General features: G+C 47.4%; 1 protein-coding gene and 1 long non-coding RNA gene across 3 annotated transcripts in view; one reads left to right on the forward strand and one right to left on the reverse strand.

Annotated features, from left to right (window-relative positions):
• Window positions 1-19,242, forward strand: part of LOC135905985 (ATP-binding cassette sub-family C member 4-like) — a 547,697-nt gene that overhangs the window by 348,725 nt on the left and 179,730 nt on the right. For both annotated transcript variants that reach the window (XM_065437136.2, XM_065437137.2), the window contains 2 exons: window positions 15,511-15,590; window positions 15,691-15,841. In XM_065437136.2, coding sequence (XP_065293208.1) covers window positions 15,511-15,590; window positions 15,691-15,841 — 231 coding nt within the window. The remainder of the gene's footprint in view (window positions 1-15,510; window positions 15,591-15,690; window positions 15,842-19,242) is intronic.
• Window positions 1-19,242, reverse strand: part of LOC135905986 (uncharacterized) — a 157,783-nt gene that overhangs the window by 94,461 nt on the left and 44,080 nt on the right. The window lies entirely within an intron of this gene.

Consider the following 19,242-nt stretch of genomic DNA (forward strand, 5'->3'; position numbering starts at 1 on the left):
CGTGAGATCCCGTGACGGGATCTTCTACGTGATCTTAGATGCGCTACGTGGTTATATTCGCAGAGACTGTTCTAAGCTTGTTCATTTGATGTCCATGTCAACAGGGCTTGTAGAAAACAAAATGATGAGATGTCGCTTGACGCTCTTTTCAGCCTGTTTTTATAGCATACGAAATTAATGGTTTGTTACTGGATGCCTCCTTTGTTTCAATGCATGTCAACAAAGCCATCCAATAGCTACGTTTTTCATGACCTGTTGATGGCAATTATATAATGCCCATAACAGTACATTATTTCTATGATATATCACGCTGAAAAGGCATTCTTTCTGTCTCATGACAACGCTCTACAGGAAGTCTCTTCGGTTATGCTTGGATGACGCAAAATTATAGAATTTTGTCGTTGTTCTAAACGTCGCAAAGCGCTTCTGCAAATGCGTATTCGCTTCGGATTAAATTGACTGGCATGAAGAATAAAATAGCTGGTGCTTGGATTAATTTCAGCGGGAAAACCGATCGTTGCAGTGAGTAGAAGGAAGTCATAAATATCGTGGTTAATTAAAGGGAGTGTGAACCATACACGTCTTGTCTAGCGTCAGTCTCTAAGTGACACCAACGTAGGGCAAGATTACTTTCTTTTCTTTAAGTTATGAGATTTTAAGTGCTAAAACCATTATCGGATTATGAGGCATGTGGTAGTAGAGGATTTCAGAAATTTGGACAACCTTGAACCTAAATTTATGTTCACGGTGGCCTCCCTGGTGCAGTATTCGGCCGCTACCTCCCTCATGACTCCTAGAATTAACCCATGGCCATCAATCCCCAGCAACTGTGGAGCACATGATCAAGGCGGCGGCCAGACATGTAGCGCAGCAGAGGCGGCTAAGAATCTCTTTACCCGGACAAGCCGCCAATTGAAACTGAACCTGGCAACATCGAACACCGGCTCTCTCTAGTGAGGCTAGCTGAGCAGCTGAGCAGCTGAGCAGCTAGCTGAACTTTGAGGAACTATCGGGCATTGTTTTGGATGTCATTCGCCTTAGTGAGGCTAGAAGAACTAGTGAGGCTTTACAGTACAGAGTAATGGCCACGTCCTCTGCCATAGAGAACTCCCAGATAAAAAGAAATACACGGTAGGATTCCTATTACATCAGCACATAGCGGGCAACATTGACGAAATCTACAACATTGATGAGAGGGTAGCAGTAGCCGCAATAAAGCTTCATAAGGGTATAGGTTAAAGAAAAATGGGCATTGGCGGGACATGTAATGAGAAGGGAAGATAACTGATGGCCATTAAATGTTATGGAGTGGATTCCAAGGGAAGCGAGTCGTAGCAGAAGGCGGCAGAAAGTTAGGTGGGTGGATGAGATTAAGAAGTTTGCAGGGACAACATGGCCACAATTAGCACATGACCGGGGTAGTTGGAAAAGTATGGAGAGGCCTTTGCCTTGCAGTGGGCGTAACCAGGCTGATGATGATGGTGATCATGATAGATTAAAGGTGGTACAAGCCTACGCTCGAACCTCCAGTCAGGATGATGCTGAAGTAGATCAGTTTTATCAAGAAGTGGAATTAAGCATGAGAAAAGCACCAGCTCAGTTTACGTAGTAATGGATGACTTCAATGTAAAATGGGGGGAAAAGCAGGCTGGTCAACAAGCAATGGGCAGCTACGGTGTTGGCTCAGAAACAATAGAGGGGAGATGTTGGGAGATTTCGAGGAAAGGAACAAGCTGTGAAAAATGAACACCAAATGAGCAACAGAAAGTGGACATGGAAAAGCCCTAATGGTGAAACAAGAAATGAAATTGAGTTCATACTTTATGCTGATGTCACCATAGTGAAGGATGTAGAAGTGATAGGTAAGGTAAAGTGCAGTGATCATAGGTTAGTGATGGCTAGGATTCACCTCAATTTGATGAGAGAAAGAGTGAAATTGGTCAAGAAGAAACAGGAAAACCTAGAGGCAGTAAGGGTAAAAGCAGACAAATTCAAACTGGTACTGGCAAACAAATATGCAGCCTCAAAACAGAGAAATGAAGATGACATGGAGATAATGAATGAAACTGTCACTAGGCTGGCTACAGAAGGAACAATTGAAGTGGGAGGTAACACACCAAAGCAACCACTGGGGAAACTCTCCCAAGCTACGAAGAACCTAATAAAGAAACCACAAATGAACCTGTTCAGCTCAAGGGATCAAAGTGAATTCACGGAATTGTCAAAACCGATGAACAAGGAGAAAATAAAGGAGATTCAAAATTATAACGTAACAATAACAGAGGAAGCAGCAAAAAATGGACGCTGCATGAAATAAGTGAAAAGAAAACTTGGCATAGGACAAGCCAAGATGCACGCACTGAAAGATAAGCAGGGTAACATGATCAGCGATTTCGAAGATATAGTAAAACCAGCGGAAAAAATTTCATATTGACCTGTACGTCGCCTGAGCAGCAAAGATACCTTCAGTGGAAGTCGTAATGAACACATTACAGAGGCTCCTTCTATTAATTGCGATGAAGTTAGAGGCGCCTTAGAAGGCATGAAACGAGGAAAAGGGGCAGGACAAGATGAAATAACACTTGATTTATATAACATGAAGGAGATATTACGCTTTAAAACCTTGCGGCCCTTTATACGAAATGTCTCACGACTTTAGGGTCCCAGAGAACTAGAAGAATGCCAATATTATACTAATACACAAAAAGAGAGACGGTAAAGAATTACAAAATAATAAGCATATTAGCTTACGTCCAGTATTGTATAAAATATTCACAAAAATAACTTCTAATAGACTAAGGGCAATACTTCAGTCATCCAAGGGTACAGGCTGGTTTCTTAAACGGATACTGTACAATGGCTCACATTCATGTAATCAATCCGGTAATCAAGAAATCTGCAGAGTACAATCAGCCTTTCTAAATGAATTCTAAGATTACGAAAAGGTATTTGATTCAGTAGAGAAGCCAGCAGACATAGAGGTATTACATAATCAAGGAGTACAGGAGGCTTACGTAAATATCGTGAAAAATATCTGCAAAGATTACACAGCTAGCTTAATTTTCTACATGAAAAATAGAAAGATACACATTGATGCGCGTATTCTATGCAGACTACGACGACGATGGTGGGAACACTAACAGACTCCGTCTAGTATGTCAGTGAGATTGGGCGATGACGGAGAAGACGTGTCTCTGCTCGTGGTTTTTGAACAGATTGTCCTATTGTTCTTGAAGAACGTCTCCCTGCGTTCTGTCCGCGTTGTACTGCGACACTAGTGGAGGTGCTGGGTACTGACCGTGTCTGATGCGTCGGAGTCCTTCTGGGAGTCGTTCACCTAGCCCGGACGCATTGTCACCAGTTACGACACCCATGCACCGCTTTAGTCGTCGACTGCTAGGCCTTGCGCTGGAGTTTTCCGCTCTTCAACCACCTCTCTCCAGGAGCTACACACATCTTGAAATGGCCGAAACCAGTCCACCACAAGCACCCCAAAGCATGCGGTTTCCCAGCTTACAACAGGTAACCGTTCTGCATCTGCTGGTTCCCGATCGCTATCACGGTGCTGTCTTCGAATACATTGATGACTGGCTTGACAAGTATGAATGCGTCGAACAGATTAATCAGTGGACTGAGCAGCAAAACCGCTCCCACATCTATTTCGCCCTTGACGACAGTGGCCATACTTGGTTCGAGAACCGCAAAGGTAGCCTCACGCGCTGGCATCACTTTCGGCAGATGATCACGGATACTTTTGCGAGTGCCGACCGACGCGACCGCGCCCAGCAAATGATGGAGCTACGGATGGAGCAGATGGAGCTATGGATGGAACAACCTAATGAGTCGGTCACAATGTTTGCCGAGGACATGGCCCACCTCTTTCGTAGAGCCGACCCAAACATGACCGAAGATAGAAAGCTGCGCTGCCTCATGCGAGGTGTAAAAGAGCGGTTGTTCGCGGGGCTTGTGCGCAATCCACCAGCCACCGTCGCTGACTTTATCAAAGAGGCTATGGCTATTGAGCGGGCTCTTCATTAACGATTCAGGCAATACGATCGACTGTCCACCAGCACTAAAAGCAATGCCGCCGCAGTGACTGCTGAGTATCAGAACTCCTTGCGTGAGTTAGTCAGAGAGCTCATCAGAAAGGAAATCCGAAAGATTCTGACACCGACACTACATATACCTGTAGCGTCAATCGCCGAAACGGTGCGTGCCGAAATCCGGCAGGCGTTCCCGGCAACCGATCTTCAAGACCACCAGTGACCCCTGAGTTACGCCGCCGCTGTCCGATGTCCACCATCGCTTGCAACCACACCGCTGTACCACCACCCTCCGACAGCCGCTCAAGATGAGGCTTCGAAGCGCTCAGCCGTTACGCCGCCTCAGTCGCATCGCCAGCCGTCGTTCGCCGCGTCTTGGTCACCACCGCAAAACGGCACTACGGTACGGCCGCACTTTCGGAGAACCGACGTATGGCGAACAAAGTGGCGACGTATGGCGCCCACTCTGTTTTCACTGCAGAGGCGCCGGCCATATTTCGCATCATTGCTGGCATCGTGACACATCATTTCGACCTCTTCGTCCGTGGTCCTATGGTCGACGTGCAAATGACGACTCCATGCTACGCTGCGACGGCGCTACTTTTCAGGGACCTCCAATAGCGCACCCGAGTGACGAATCCGTGCCCAATGATCAGTCCGAGTTCGGCCGTTGGTCGCGCTTTCCAACCCCTCCACGTCAGATGACGTCATCTACCGGACGTACTTTTGCGGACCCCCGAGGATGAAGGTCACCCATACCCCTTCGGGGAAACTGAAGGCGGCGAGCTCTGGGGGCAAGGTGGCAGGCCCGCCGGAAAACACAAGGAAGCCCCCAATATTCTCGCTGCACAACGACGTGAAACCGATAAACGCTGAAGAAATTCTGAGCACCGACATTGATGTTTTCGTGGATGGGCAGACGGTGACAGCGTTAGCCGACACTGGTGCCGACTTCTCTATAATGAGTCAGGAACTCGTCCTCTGCCTGAATAAAGTAAAGACGCCATGGACGGGACCCCACTAAGGTTGGCAGGCGGCCAATTACTGATGCCTACTGGAAGATGTACTGCTAGAGTTAACATCGGGAATTCTTCTTTCGTGGCCACTTTCATCGTCCTTCCTGTATGCTGCAAAGATTTGATTATTGGAATAGACTTCCTAAAAAAATACGGCACCGCAAGTAACATCCCGGGCCGCATGGTGACGTTTTATAAGAGCTCCGGTTTAGTCCATTGGTCATCGCCGCAACACAGCTCCTTTCGTCAAACAGAAGACGACGTCGTCGTCCTCGATCCTGTGTTCTTGTTTCGGTAGCATGTGACATACCATTTCGTTGAGAAGGAGTTGCCGACCGAAGAACCACGTTGTTGCTTACTCACGGTATCTTGGTCGCACGAGGAATCGTGAATGTCACCGACAGGCGCACGAACCTGTTGCTAACAAATCTTAGCACAGAGCACCTTCCCAAGGGCACGGCTGTGGCTTATTCTGACGGCGTTGCGGATGTTCGTGGCTGCTTATCTCCACTCGAAGAAGCGCCTACGCAAAACTCAGCTCCTTTAGTTGACGTTAGCACTGCTTTGTCGAGAGCGGCTTTTTGCGCTATTGGCCAAGTTAAACGACTGCTTTGCGTCGACGTCCAGCGTCGGTCGGATGCCTCTAACAAAATACCGAATAATTACAGGGAATACGGCAAACCAACTCACCAAAATCTATATCGTGTGGCTCCCAGTGAACGTAAGTGACAAAATGCTTGAAAACGACTTGATCCAACCCTCAACGAATTCCTGGGCATTTACTGTAGTTCTGGCCAAGAAAAAAGACGGCAGCTTGCGTTTATGTGTGGGCTACCGTAAGCTCAATCAGGTGACAAAGAAAGACGTGTACCAGCTTCCCCGTATAGATGATTCACTAGACAGACTTCAGCACGCACGTTACTTCTCTTCAATGGACTTAAAAAGCGGATATTGGCAAATCGAAGTAGACCCGAGAGGTCCTCAAAAAACTGCTTTCTTGACGCCAGGTGGCTCATACGAATTTTACTCCTTGCCTTTCAGCTTGTGTTCTGCCCCTGCTACGTTCCAACACCTCATGGATACTGTACTTTCGGGTCTGAAGTGGAAAACCTGCTTAGTGTATCTCGACGACGTCATCGTGTTCTCCGCAACGTTTGAAGAACACCTCGGACGGCTTGAAGCAATTCTGCAGTCCATACGATCCGCCGGCCTCACCCTGAAGCCGCAGAAGTGCCACTTTGGCTTCGCGGAACTGCAGTTTCTCAGTCACGTCGTCAGCCACGCAGGTGTCCGGCCGGATCCTGAAAAAATTGCAGCCGTCGCACAGTTTCCCGTACCATCCGATAAAAAGGCTGTCAGGCGCTTCCTCGGCCTCTGTGCCTATTACCGGCGGTTTATTGCAGACTTTGCTCGCATTGTCTCGCCGTTAACTCGCCTGTCGAGAGACGACTTTGCTTTTGTATGGGGCGACGAAGAGCAATGTGCATTAAACGACTTGCGGCAACGCCTCCAGACACCTCCAGTGTTTGCACACTTTGATCAGACCACTCCTACATTGCTCCACACTGATGCCAGCAATGTTGGCTTGGGAGCTGTTCATGTGCAGCGGCAAGAGGACACAGAAAGAGTGCTTGCTTATGCAAGTGGAACACTCTCCCGTATAGAGGCTAATTACTCCACAACTGAGAAAGAATGCCTCGCCGTAGTATGGGTGGTTAGGAAATTTCGTCAATATTTGTATGGCCGCCACTTCACAGTTATCAGCGACGACCATTCACTGGGTTGGTTGACAAAGCTTAAAGATCGTTCTGGACGACTGGCGTGTTGGAACCTAAGGCTGCAAGAGATTGACATGACTGTCACGTACAAGTCGGGGAAACGACTTACGGATGCTGACTGCCTGTCTCGATTGCCGATGGAGTCGCCTGCTCCGCCCGAAGAAGACTCAGCATTTCTTTGTGGTATAAACTCATCTGCGATCGCGCAACAACAACGGGACGACCCTGAGTTGCTTGAACTAGTCCATTACCTAGACGGAAGATATGCGAAACCACTTAGAGTTTTCGCAAGACGACTGTTATCGTTGTGTTTACGGGCCAATGTCCTTTACAAAAAAAAAGCTTTTCTTCGACCAGTCCACCTATCTGCTCGTCGTTCCCGCAGCTCTTCGTGCGGAAGTAGTTCAAGCTCGCCACAACAACGTGACTTCCGGTCACTTAGGCTACACGCGAACATTAGCCAGAGTGCAGCAAAAGTGCTACTGGCTGAGTCACCGCCGTGAAACATCACGTTCGCACTTGTCTCGACTGCCAGAGGCGTAAGTCGCCTCTGACGAAACCAGCCGGCCTCCTATAACCTGTCCAGGTTCCTCGAAGACATTTGATCAAATCTGAACGGATATATTGGGCCCACTTTCTACTTATACTGCAGGGAATCACTTTGTTATCGTCGCAACCGACTATCTCACACGTTACGCCTAAACAAGGTCAATCCAAAGCAGCACATCAGCCGAGGTAGCGCGCTTTATCATTGAGCATGTCGTATTGCGACACAGTGCGCCAACCATCGTAGTAACAGGCCAAGCAACCGCATTTTCAGCGGCACTTATAGATCACGTCTTGCTACTAAGTGGAACGGCGGCCCATTGGAAGTCAACCGCCTACCATCCACAAACCAATGGATTAACAGAGCGCCTAAACAAAACCATTAAAGACATGCTATCAGTGTACGTGGATATTGAACATAAGAATTAAGATGACACGTTACCTTATATCACCTTTGCCTATAACACTGCGAAACAAGAGGCGACGCGCATGACTGAGTTCTGCCTGGTTCACGGACGGGATGTACGAACGGTGCTGGATGCGATACTTTCACACGACTTTAACGACACTGATACGGACGCTGATGTGTTTCCGCAACGCGCAGTAGAAGCTCGGCAGCTCGCGCACTTGCGGATCTGACAGCAGCAAGACTACGACGCAGGCCGCTACGATCTTCACCGTAGAATAGTTAACCATGAAATCGGCGAGAGAGTGTGGGTTTGGACACCCATACTGAAACGAGGCCTCTCCAAGACATTGTTAGCGCGATAGTTCGGACCATATCGAGTATTGCGGCAACTCAGTGACGTCCCCTACGAGGCCGTTCCCGATAATCCCATCTGTACGCGGCGCCGCACGCACCGTCCTGAACTTGTGCACGTTGTCCGCATAAAGCCGTATGTGAGCGAATAACTATGCCAGCGGCCTTACTTGCGCAAGTGACACTTGTCTAGCATCAGTGCGATGCTGTCGTAGGGAGGGACAAATGACGCGTGTATTCTATGCAGACGACGACGACGATCGGAACACTAACGGACTCCGTCTAGTGTGTCAGTAAGGTTGGGCGATGACGAAGAAGGCGTGTTTCTGCTCTGTTGGTTTTTGAACAGATCGTCCTGTCGTTCTTGAAGAACGTCTCCCTGTGTTCTGTACGCGTTGTACCGCGACAATATAAAGAAAGGGGTTAAACAATGAGGTACAATCTCTGCAATGCAACGCATTGTATGATTAATAATAATAATATTTGGGGTTTTACGTGCCAAAACCACTTTCTGATTATGAGGCACGCCGTAGTGGAGGACTCCGAAAATTTTGACCACCTGGGGTTTTTTAACGTGCACCTAAATCTAAGCACACGGGTGTTTTCGCATTTCGCCCCCATCGAAATGCGGCCGCCGTGGCCGGGATTCGATCCCGCGACCTCGTGCTCAGCAGCCCAACACCATAGCCACTGAGCAACCACGGCGGGTACATTGTATGATTGTATGATTGGAAGAAGTATTGGAGCTATTAAAGTTAAAGAAAGGGGTCAGAGAAGGAGACACAATCTCTGCAATGCTATGCACTGTATGCTTGGAAGAAGTATACATACCCGATTGCAAAAACCAGCGCCACTGGGACCCAGTGCGCCGGATTATGGGCCCAGTGCAGCGCGCTGGACGCTGGGGCGCTGGGAAGGCGTGGCGTACTGGGAGGCAGGGGCTACTCGTGCGAAAAACAGCTCTAGCGCGTTAAATATGTGGTGCCTGGACACCGTATACATTTTTTAGAGCGCAGCTCTTTGGCGTCCGTTCCTGGGTTTCGCGTCGTCGTCGTCGTCGGCCTCGTAACCAGCTCCGCCCCCTTTCATCCCCCCAGCGCTAGCAGCGACCGACTGATACCGCTGGATGCCGCTGACGCCGCTAGAGATTCAAGATAACGTGACTGCATAGAACACCGTCGCCGCCATGCAGAAATAGGAGGAAAGGGTCCCCCCCCCCCTGTTCTTGTGTGGCGGATAGGGGTTGACTCATTATCGGCGTCAGCGGCATCAGTCAGTCGCTGCTATCTCTTCCCTTCTCCTTTTATCGTGTTGTCCGCTTGCTGCGCGCGCTTCTGCCCCCATCGTTTGCCGCTGGGTGTACACGCCGCCCCCCTCCCCCCTCTTCCTGCGAGTCTCGGGTTGTGGGAGAATGCGGGAGAACATCCCGTTCCTCTCACTCGTAACGCGTCCCACGGCTGTGACAACCTCGCGAGGCACTTGTATAGATCTCGTCTTTGAGAATCAAGCATTGGTGTACCAAGTCGAACATATATCAGCCTATTTCTCCGACCACAAAGCTTCCTTCATGACTGTCAAGAACTGTTAGTGGAGTCTTTGTTAAAGGAATACGTGTGAAAAAAAAAAAATTCTGTGATAGCGCATACATGTGTTGCTCGATTTCTTTGCCTCAATCTATCGAAAAGGTGAAACAGCTTATTTGCTGCGCTCAAATTTCGCATTAGGAAGTAACGTAATCGTCGGTAATTTTTTGAATACAGAAAGCAAGGAAGAACGCTTTAGTGCAATGAAAAAAGAAAAAAAAAACGTAAAAAATGAAAATTGGAGGACGCTTAAGCTTCGCCTTCAAGAGTGGAACGCGACAGCGTTCCCATCGACCCGCCAAGGGGTGTAAGACAATGCGCTACGGCGCAGGGATCACTTACGAGGCGCCCCGCATCGGACTTTGCGCCCACCTATCACACGGAGAGCGTCGAGCAACGCAGTGTTCGGCGCGGCAACGAAACGTGCGCCTAAGCAAACGGAACGAACCAAAGAACTCGGTGTCTCGGAGGGGGAAACGATCTACGCCAGCCAAACGTCGTGATCGGCACGGGCAGAGAGATAGATAGTAATCTAAAGAAAGGAACGGCGCTTGATTCTGCAACCCGCGTGGGAGCATGGCGACGCGTCGTCAGGGGAGAGGGAACCGGACCGCGCACAGCCCCAATGCGCGCATGGCACGCCACCTGTCGGGGCAGCGCCCTACATTGAGAGGAGGGGGTCTTCTGTCTTTGCCGCAAGATGGCTCTGCGTGTGCGGTAAGCGCAGAATAAATGTGGCGGAAACGTACTTCGCTATCGTGTAAATGCGACTTCTGTAAGTTACAGGCTCATAATTACCGATATACACCGCAGTATAACTTTCTACGGCACGTTTTTAAAGCAACACCGCGTTCAATAGACGCGCGTTTGTACCGCTTTGAAGCATCGAACTCGTGGCTGAGTGGTAGCGTCTCCGTCTCACACTCCGGAGACCCTGGTTCGATTCCCACCCAGCCCATCGTGGAAGTTGCTTTTTATTTATGAAGTGGCTGCCGTGATTTATCGCTCACGGTCAACGCCGCGGACACCGACGCCGACACCGACGCCACCGGCTCTTCTGCGACACGAGCTCCTTAACGCTATCGCGTTAAAATTGCTCCGACAAGGATTCGAACGACCGACCTACAGATCCCAAGCCCATCACTTTACCACTACGCCACACCATCACACGCAAATTCGCGGATAATTTGCCATGTCAAAGCGGAGAAGCAGTTTGTTTCGCAGAGCTACGTCTCGTAGACATGGTTGATGCGCTATCGCCCAGCAACTAAAACTCACGCCTGTACCAGGAATAAAAAGTTGCTGTCCGTATTCAGCAGTATGCTTGGAAGTGCCACACCATCGAGTTTCACTTGCGATTGCTATTTTAACTACCCGCGGCGAGATCGCTCCCCACCGTAGCTTAGGCCTAGCGTATCCGCCGAGTCCATCCTCTGGGAGTGTCTAGGCGCAGGAATCAAGAAATCTAACAAGGATAAATCACTGTATATGTCAGCTTTCGCATCGATGTTCTTAAATACACATTTATTTCATGTCTACAGTGCCAGCATAAGAAGCGATGACCGCAGATGTGACGCGTCATAAACACAGGTATGTGTGCTATCGCCGAAGGCTCCCAGCACTAGCCCGCGCTTCTCTGACGAAGATCTATGACTAGCCAGGCGTCTTGACTGAAAGGCATCACTGCACTAAGGAAACGGTGCATACCCTTTGCGTGAAGAACCAGAAATGGCTATCGAAATCGGCAGTAACAGGGTCGGCGGTTCCCGGGTCGGCGGTTCATTTAGGACTTTTTTTCGAAGTTAAAACAGCAATCGCAAGTGAAAATCGATGGTGTGGCATTTCCAAGCATATGGCTGAATACGGACAGCAACTTTTTCTTTCTGGTACAGGCGTGAGTTTTAGTTGCTGGGCGATAGCGCATCAACCATGTCTGTACGAAACGTAGCTCTGCGAAACAAACTGCTTCTCGGCTTTGACATGGCAAATTATCCACGAATTTCTTTGTGATGGCGTGGCGTAGTGGTAAAGTGACGGGTTGGAGATGTGTAGGTCGTTCGAATCCTTGTAGGGGCAATTTTATTTTTTACGTTTTTCTTCTTTTTTTTATTGCACTAAAGCGCTCTTCCTTGCTTTCTGTATTCAAAAAATTGGAGGACGCTTAAGCTTCGCATTCAAGAGTGGGACGCGACAGCGTTCCCGTCGACCCGCCAAGGGGCATAAGACAATGCGCTACGGCACAGCGATCACTTACGATGCGCCCCGCATCGGACTTAGCGCCCACCTATCACGCGGTGAGCGTCGAGCAACGCAGCGTTCGGCGCGGCAACGAAACGTGCGCCTGAGCGAACGGAACGAACCAAAGAACTCGGTGTCTCGGAGGGGAAACGATCTACGCCAGCCAAACGTCGTGATCGGCACGGGCAGAGAGATAGTAATCTAAACCGGGAGCACGGCGAAGCGTCGTCAGGGGAGAGGGAGTCCCGCGACGCGCCTGGCAGTGGTCCCAATGCGGGCGCGGCGCGCCTCCTGTCGGGGCAGCGCCGTACATTGAGAGGAGGGTGTCTTCTGTGTTTGCCGCAAGATGGCTCTGCGTGTGCGGAAAGCGCAGAAGAAATGCAGCGGAAATTCACTTCGCAACTCGTGTAATTGCGACTTCTGTACGTTACATGTTCATAATTACCGACATACACCGCATTATAAGTTTCCACGGCTCGTTTCGAAGGCAACACCGCATTCACTAGAGGCGCGTTTGCACCGCTTGGAAGCATCGAACTCGTGGCTGAGTGGTAGCGTCTCCGTCTCACACTCCGAAGACCCTGGTTCGATTCCCACCGGGCCAATCTTGGAAGTTGCTTTTTATTTATGAAGCGCCTGCCGTGATTTATCGCTCACGGTCAACGCCGCAAACGCCGACGCCGACACCGACGCCGACGACACCGGCTTTTCTGCGACACGAGCTCCTTAACGCTATCGCGTTAAAAAATATATATGGTGTCCAGGCACCGCATATTTACCGCGCTAGAGCTGTTTTACGCACAAGTAGCCAGTGCCTCCCAGTGCGCTGCGCCTTCCCAGCGTCCCAGCGTCCAGCGCGCTGCACTGGGCCCATAATCCGGCGCACTGGGTCCCAGTGGCGCTGGTTTTTGCAATAGGGATAGTATGCACGTGACGTCACATCCGCTGCTCTCGCCTGCTTCCGCTACCTTCCGCCATCTTGGGGAACCTTATCAACAGGCGCGCGCATATGCCTATAGGTTCCTCAAAATGGCGCCGCCATAAACCGGAAGTCACGGAGTATCCTTGAATGACGTACGTGCTTACTATGTATGGGAGCTACTACATTGAAACGGCTTAGGAGTAAGGATCAACGGCGAATACCTCAGCAACCTTCGGCTTGCAGCTGACATTGTGGTGTTCAGCAACACTGTGAACGAGTTACAACGAATGGTTGAGGGCCTTAAGAGAGAGTGTGTAAGGGTGGAATTGAAGATTAATATGCAGAAAACAAAGGTAATGATCAACAGCCTGGCAAGGGAACAAGAGTTCAGGATCGCCAGTAAGCTCCTAGAGTCTGCGAAGGAATATGTTTACCTAGGTCGATTACTAACAGGGTCCCCTGATCAATAGAAGGATATTTACAGAATAATAAAAATTCGTTCCAGTGCATATAGCAGATATTATCACATCCTGACTGGAAGCTTGCCATTATCACTAAAAAGAAAGGTGTAGAATCAGTGCATTCTACTGGTGCTAACATATTTGGCAGGAACTTGGAGACTGATAAAGAAGCTCGAAAAGAAGTTAAGGGCCGTAGAGAGAGCGACAGAACGTAGAATGATAGGCATAACGTTGAGAAAGGAAGAGAGCGGTGATGATCAAAGAGCAAATGGGGACAGCAGATATTCTAACTGACATTAAGAGAGAGAGATAAATGGAGCTGGGCAGGTCATGTAATGCGTAGGTTAGATAACTGGTGGACCATCAGAGTTACATAATGAGTGCCAAGGGAAGCAAAATGCAGTCGTGGATGGCGTGAGAATAGGTGGCGTGATGGAATTAGGAAATTCGCAGGCGCAAGGTTGGAATTGGTTGGCACAGGACAAGTGTAATTGGAGGTCGCAGGTAGAGGTCTTCGTCCTGCAGTAAATTTGATATTATCTGATGATGATGATGATGATGATGATGATGATGATGATGTTGCCACATTTGGCCCCCATCTAGATGCGCCCACCGTGGCCGGGTTTCGATCGCATGGGCTCAGGCTTAGCACCCCAACACCATAGCAACAAAGCAACCACAGTGAATCAAGGTTGTTTTCTAACGTAGGATATCGGCTTAGGGCTCGCCAAGACTAAATCATAATCCACCTGACTCAATCGGGATCAGTCTCACGAAACTGGGACTGACGCTTGTTCCTTCAGACTAACAGGCGTGTGCAAATGTACTTACTCGGGCTAAATCACAAGGGTGAATCGTCATGCAACATCTATAATGTCAAGTGTCGACGTACGAGTACAGCTATTCCATAATTTCTGCTTTTACGAATATTTCGCAGCAACTCAAACAGCCACTGTCACGGCTGGTGTTGCTGTAGGCCTGTATGGTCCGCTTAAATGACACGAAAGGTTTTTTATGGCACAACTTTAACATTCAGTGGCGCATTCGTCATTTGCTTTCACTGATACCCAGTATCAGCATTGGCTGGAATTTATTCTTGCATGCAATCCTGGCATATGAGCTCCTTTTTCAATACGAGCGCAGAACCACAAATTTTGCACCGTTGCTATATAATATTTTCGCTCCCATTTTCTAGCACATTTCTAACTCTCTGCACCAGAGTGGTTCATGCTCACACGTCTTGGCTGAAAGTTGGTTCGTGGGGGCAAACGGGGCCAAAGGGTGCGTAAGTTAACGCAATGTTTTTGTGTGCTGCCGAAGATCTTTTCAAGGATTTTGTTGGCAACACTGACACCTGTTGTGCAACTGTCTACAAAAGAACAGAACACTGTTTCCCAAAATATCGATCCCAGCGTGTTTCCTGAGGTAGTTCATCTTTTGTGCGCTAAACGAATGCGAACAAACAATTATAAAATACAATCTATGAAGTCCCGCCAGTGCTCCTGGTGCTTCGATTTTCGTACGATATTCAAGAGCAGAAGGTTTACGGTCTTTCCAAGTAGCAAAAAATACAAATGAACTAAATGGAATAGCAACTTTTAAATTCACACTAAGAACAAGACCCGTTTCCTGTTTCTTTTAGCTTACGTATATATAATTTCTTTTACATGGCAAGATGCTTATCAAATAATGTAATGGCTTCCTGGTATTATAATAAGCTTTACGTTATTGCTCACTTGTGTATGTAATTCTGGGCCACTGCCCAAACTAACTCAGTTGAAATTGCGGCACGTGTTGCCTTGTATGTGTGTTCCTTTTCTGCGTTTTCACCTGGGACAAAAAACACGTCTTTTAGCAAGCACTAAGTAGGCCAGCAATCAATTCTGTTTCAACATTAGCACGCGCCTTAGACGTGAGTGTTTTCGCATTGTACGTGCCCCTTCAAGATGCTACCGCGCGGCCGGATACAGAAACCGCGATTGAATGCAGCACGCATCGAGATAGCGAAGCTTAAAGGTGGAGCGGGAGAGTTTACTGAGAGGGAAAGGTATTCAAGAACGGCCAAGGGACTTCTGCTTCTCATTGCTTGGTTCGGTATGGTTTGCGGCTATAGTAGTCCTACGTAATGTGAGTATGATTACACCTAAAAATTGGGCATTGCAGGTAGAATACAAAATCGCTTTGCCAAGGACTTGGGTACCATCGATGACCTTCTTCCACCGACCGGCCTGGACATCACATTTGTAAGTATTAGTTTTCATCGAACCCGCAGTTACTTCGGGGGAAGGCGCCCTTCTTGATATGCGACATAGCTGAGGCACATGGGCCATTGAACTTTCGCAGATATTCCTGAACCTGGTTGGTGTTCTGGTGGTGGTGGCAGTTATCAGCCCCTGGATTATCATCCCCACTCTGATCCTATTCGTGATTTTCTTCTACCTACGCCGGTTCTACATGAGGACAGCCAGAGACGTTAAGCGTCTGGAGGGAGTGAGTGAGTAATTGTCTTCAACGTTAACGCACCTCTGATAACGAGATACAGAAAGGCGGCTTCATTAGCATGAAATAAGTACACTGGGAAAGTGTTTACATGATGTCAGCGGCAATTGTTTTATTTTGCTCGATTTCTTTGGAATGTACAGAAGAAAACGAAGCATTCAAGTCGTCCGCATTCATGAAAATGTGAGGAATGAAGACGTTTTTGGTGCCGTTTACTTATAGAATGAAAAGCAAAGAGCGCAGGGTTGACTTGTGCGGTCTATCCTATGCTTTGTCGCATCCAAGTAACATTTCCATACGATGACACTGGGTCTACCATTTTCTATGGCAAAGGTAGGTTTCCATTAGAGCGTGCCCATGCAGTTCTAGTTTACGAATTACCATAACGCATATCAAGCAATGAAAGACTCAACCAAAAGAAATTCCCCAAATTTTAGGTTTTGCTTGAAATTTATAAAGAGACCCCTAATAATGAGCCGGCTGTGTTGATCTAATCAGCTGAAATTCGTGTTGGTGTTTGAAAACTGCGTGAATGTTTTGCATGAATTAATCTTTTATATAACACTTACAGCAACATCACAACAAAGAGGCAGTATGGATATTAGGCAGTAAATACCAAATTTGGGCACCTAATTTCGGGAGTTATTAATAGCTTACACAACCGAAGACCCGAACAGAGCTGCAGTGAAGCTGGAAGGAATGGGGGAGGGGGGCAAAGGACGTGGAGATCGAAGGGCACCCTCTGCCACTTATGTATGACAGTTGCTCAGCTGGCAAACGGCACTCTCTTTCTTCTTCAAGCATGAGCGACACTCAACCAGACACTGGCGAGAAGGAATGGTGAGTACATACAGATGAAGAGAAAGTGCGTTAATGGCTTACAACGTTACTTAAACACGAACTGTCTCTATTTCAGTTTCGGTCTATTTTATGAATAAGCGGATATACTTGCTCACATACATACACAGAAGGAGGTCCCAGAGCATGGGGCTGAAAGGGGACCTCCTCACGGAAAATATATACATGAGAGCATTTATACAGCATGAAAGAGCAATATAGTAGTCACTAAGTGGAATATTATGCCAAGTAAACGTAGTACAGACTGCGAAATAATATAAAGTCAAAAACTATTCGTAGAATTAAAACCATAGTTAAGGCATTCGCAGCAGTACAAACCAAAAATATTTATAAGGGACTCAAATGAAAAAAAAACTAGAAAATAAGCAATAACGAAAGACAAAGGAGCAGGCGTGAAGTGAATAGCTTAGATATGTGGATTATTTGGACATCTAGTAGAAATGTGAATAATATTTTTTTGAAGAATCCCAAAGCTGTAGGGCGCTTGACATCTAGTGGGACTCTGTTCCAAGTAGATAATGTTGCGAAACATCCAGGTTGTTTTCCATAATTAGTATGTATTAGTGGCAAAAAAAAAAAATTTTGTTAGCTGCAAATCTTGTGCGGTGTAAGTTAACCAAAGTAGCCTTAAAAATATATTTACTGCGGGAGGATTACGTGTAACCATAAATTACATTACAGCTAATTCCTGTTTACCAAGATTATTTACTGAAAGTATTCTGTGGTTGTGAAGCGTATCAAAAGCATTGTAGTAGAATGAGCTGAGCGACAATATCCGGATGGCTTGTTTCTGCAAATGCTGTACTGGTGCTATATGAGTTGGATATGTGTTACCCCGCGCTGTAATGCAATAATTGAGATGGCTGTGAATAAAAGAATGATACAAGGTTATCAATGTTGGTTTGCTAAAATAATACCAAGCTTTAAGTAAAATTGTAATACCAGGAGAAATATTGCGCTCCAAATTGGCGATATGCATTGTAAATTTTAAGTTTGAGTCAAGAATTCTACCTAGAAATGAGCGTGCATTTACTGAATTGATGTCAAGAGAGTTTAGGTTGACAGTGGGAATGAATTCTGGTGTCCTACGATTCGAATAAAAAAGCATAAAAGACGTTTAGGTAAGATTTATTCTTAGCGAGTAAAGGTGGCACCACGTTAAAATATTTTTCATGTCAGTGTTTACCTTAGTAGACAGAGAAGTTAGTGAATGATCGGTTGCAAGTAATGTGATGTCGTAAGCGTAAAATATAAACAACCGTGTAAATCATTTATAAAAAGCAGGACTAGTAGCGGGCCAAATATAGACCCCTGCGGACCCCTTTATTGGTTATTGGCTATGGAAGGAATGGGGCAGAGAGGAATGGCGACGCGAGAAACTTGTTTGGAGCTCTTCATCGCGTCACATGTGCACAATTCTCTCGGGAGCTCCCTGGGAGGCTTTACATTAGCCTCTTTACAGCTCTAATTTCGTGTGGGCCTCCGCAAAAGCATCGCAAGAACTGCAGCACTTACCGCTCTACTAACGTGCAAGTTCTAAAGACAGGTAAATAGAATGGTAGAAAGGGGGCAGCGAGAAGAGGGGGAGAATGGGTAGAACAAGGGTATTCGCGAAACGAGTTAATAACAACCTTGCCACTCTTCGTTCCCAGTTCCCATACAGGAGGGAAGGTCGTGACAAGGAAACGGTTACGTTAAGGAAACGAATATAAGGAAACTCTATTACTATAGTCACGACAACAGTTGCGGGCCAAGTGGAAGGTATGGTACTGTACGTTTCTCTTGTTTCTCAAAAATAAACACTATGCAAATTCGTCAAGTTGGCTATTGACACAGGGCGTGTAGATGCAAACGCACATTAAGTCACCGTAGGGTCTATCCAATACTAAAGAAGCGGTCGCACGTCAAATCAACGCTTCTGGGCCCACCGCGGTAACTGTGTGGCTATGGCATCCTTGGACGCCGTTGTTTCGATCCCTACCGCTGGAGCTGCATTTCCACGGGAGCGAAATACTACAACAGTCGTAAACTTATATTAAGGTGCACGTTAAATTACACCAGGGTGTAAAAATTAATTGGGAATCCGCCGCTACAGCGTACCTCATAATCCTATTATAGTTTTAGCACGTAGAGCCTCATAATTCTGCCGTGATGCGATGTGCTATGTGAAGCAATGAGAATGCTCAACGCTCTCATAGGTTATAAACCATGGCCGGCAGCAATGCCTCAAGTAAACACGTCTCGCTGTATGTTGTGTACTACGCAGACAAGCAGCAGTGGTGGACGCAAAGTTACATTTGCCATCAACTCGCTGCTCTCGTATTGCATAAATGCTGGAGAAATTATACATTCGCAGTCAGCATTACCACTAATTAGCGTCAATAAAAGCAAACAACACAAAAGCTTCTCTTACATAGATTACCACAGTGTGTGGGATCCGCAGAATATATATGCTTAAGATTGGCGCTCATTAATACAATATTTTCATTCGCAGTGAACCAAAGCGGCTGTCATGTCCACAGTCGAATTGATCTGAAC

This window comes from Dermacentor albipictus, chromosome 1, assembly GCF_038994185.2.
Source record: "Dermacentor albipictus isolate Rhodes 1998 colony chromosome 1, USDA_Dalb.pri_finalv2, whole genome shotgun sequence".
Taxonomy (NCBI): domain Eukaryota; kingdom Metazoa; phylum Arthropoda; class Arachnida; order Ixodida; family Ixodidae; genus Dermacentor; species Dermacentor albipictus.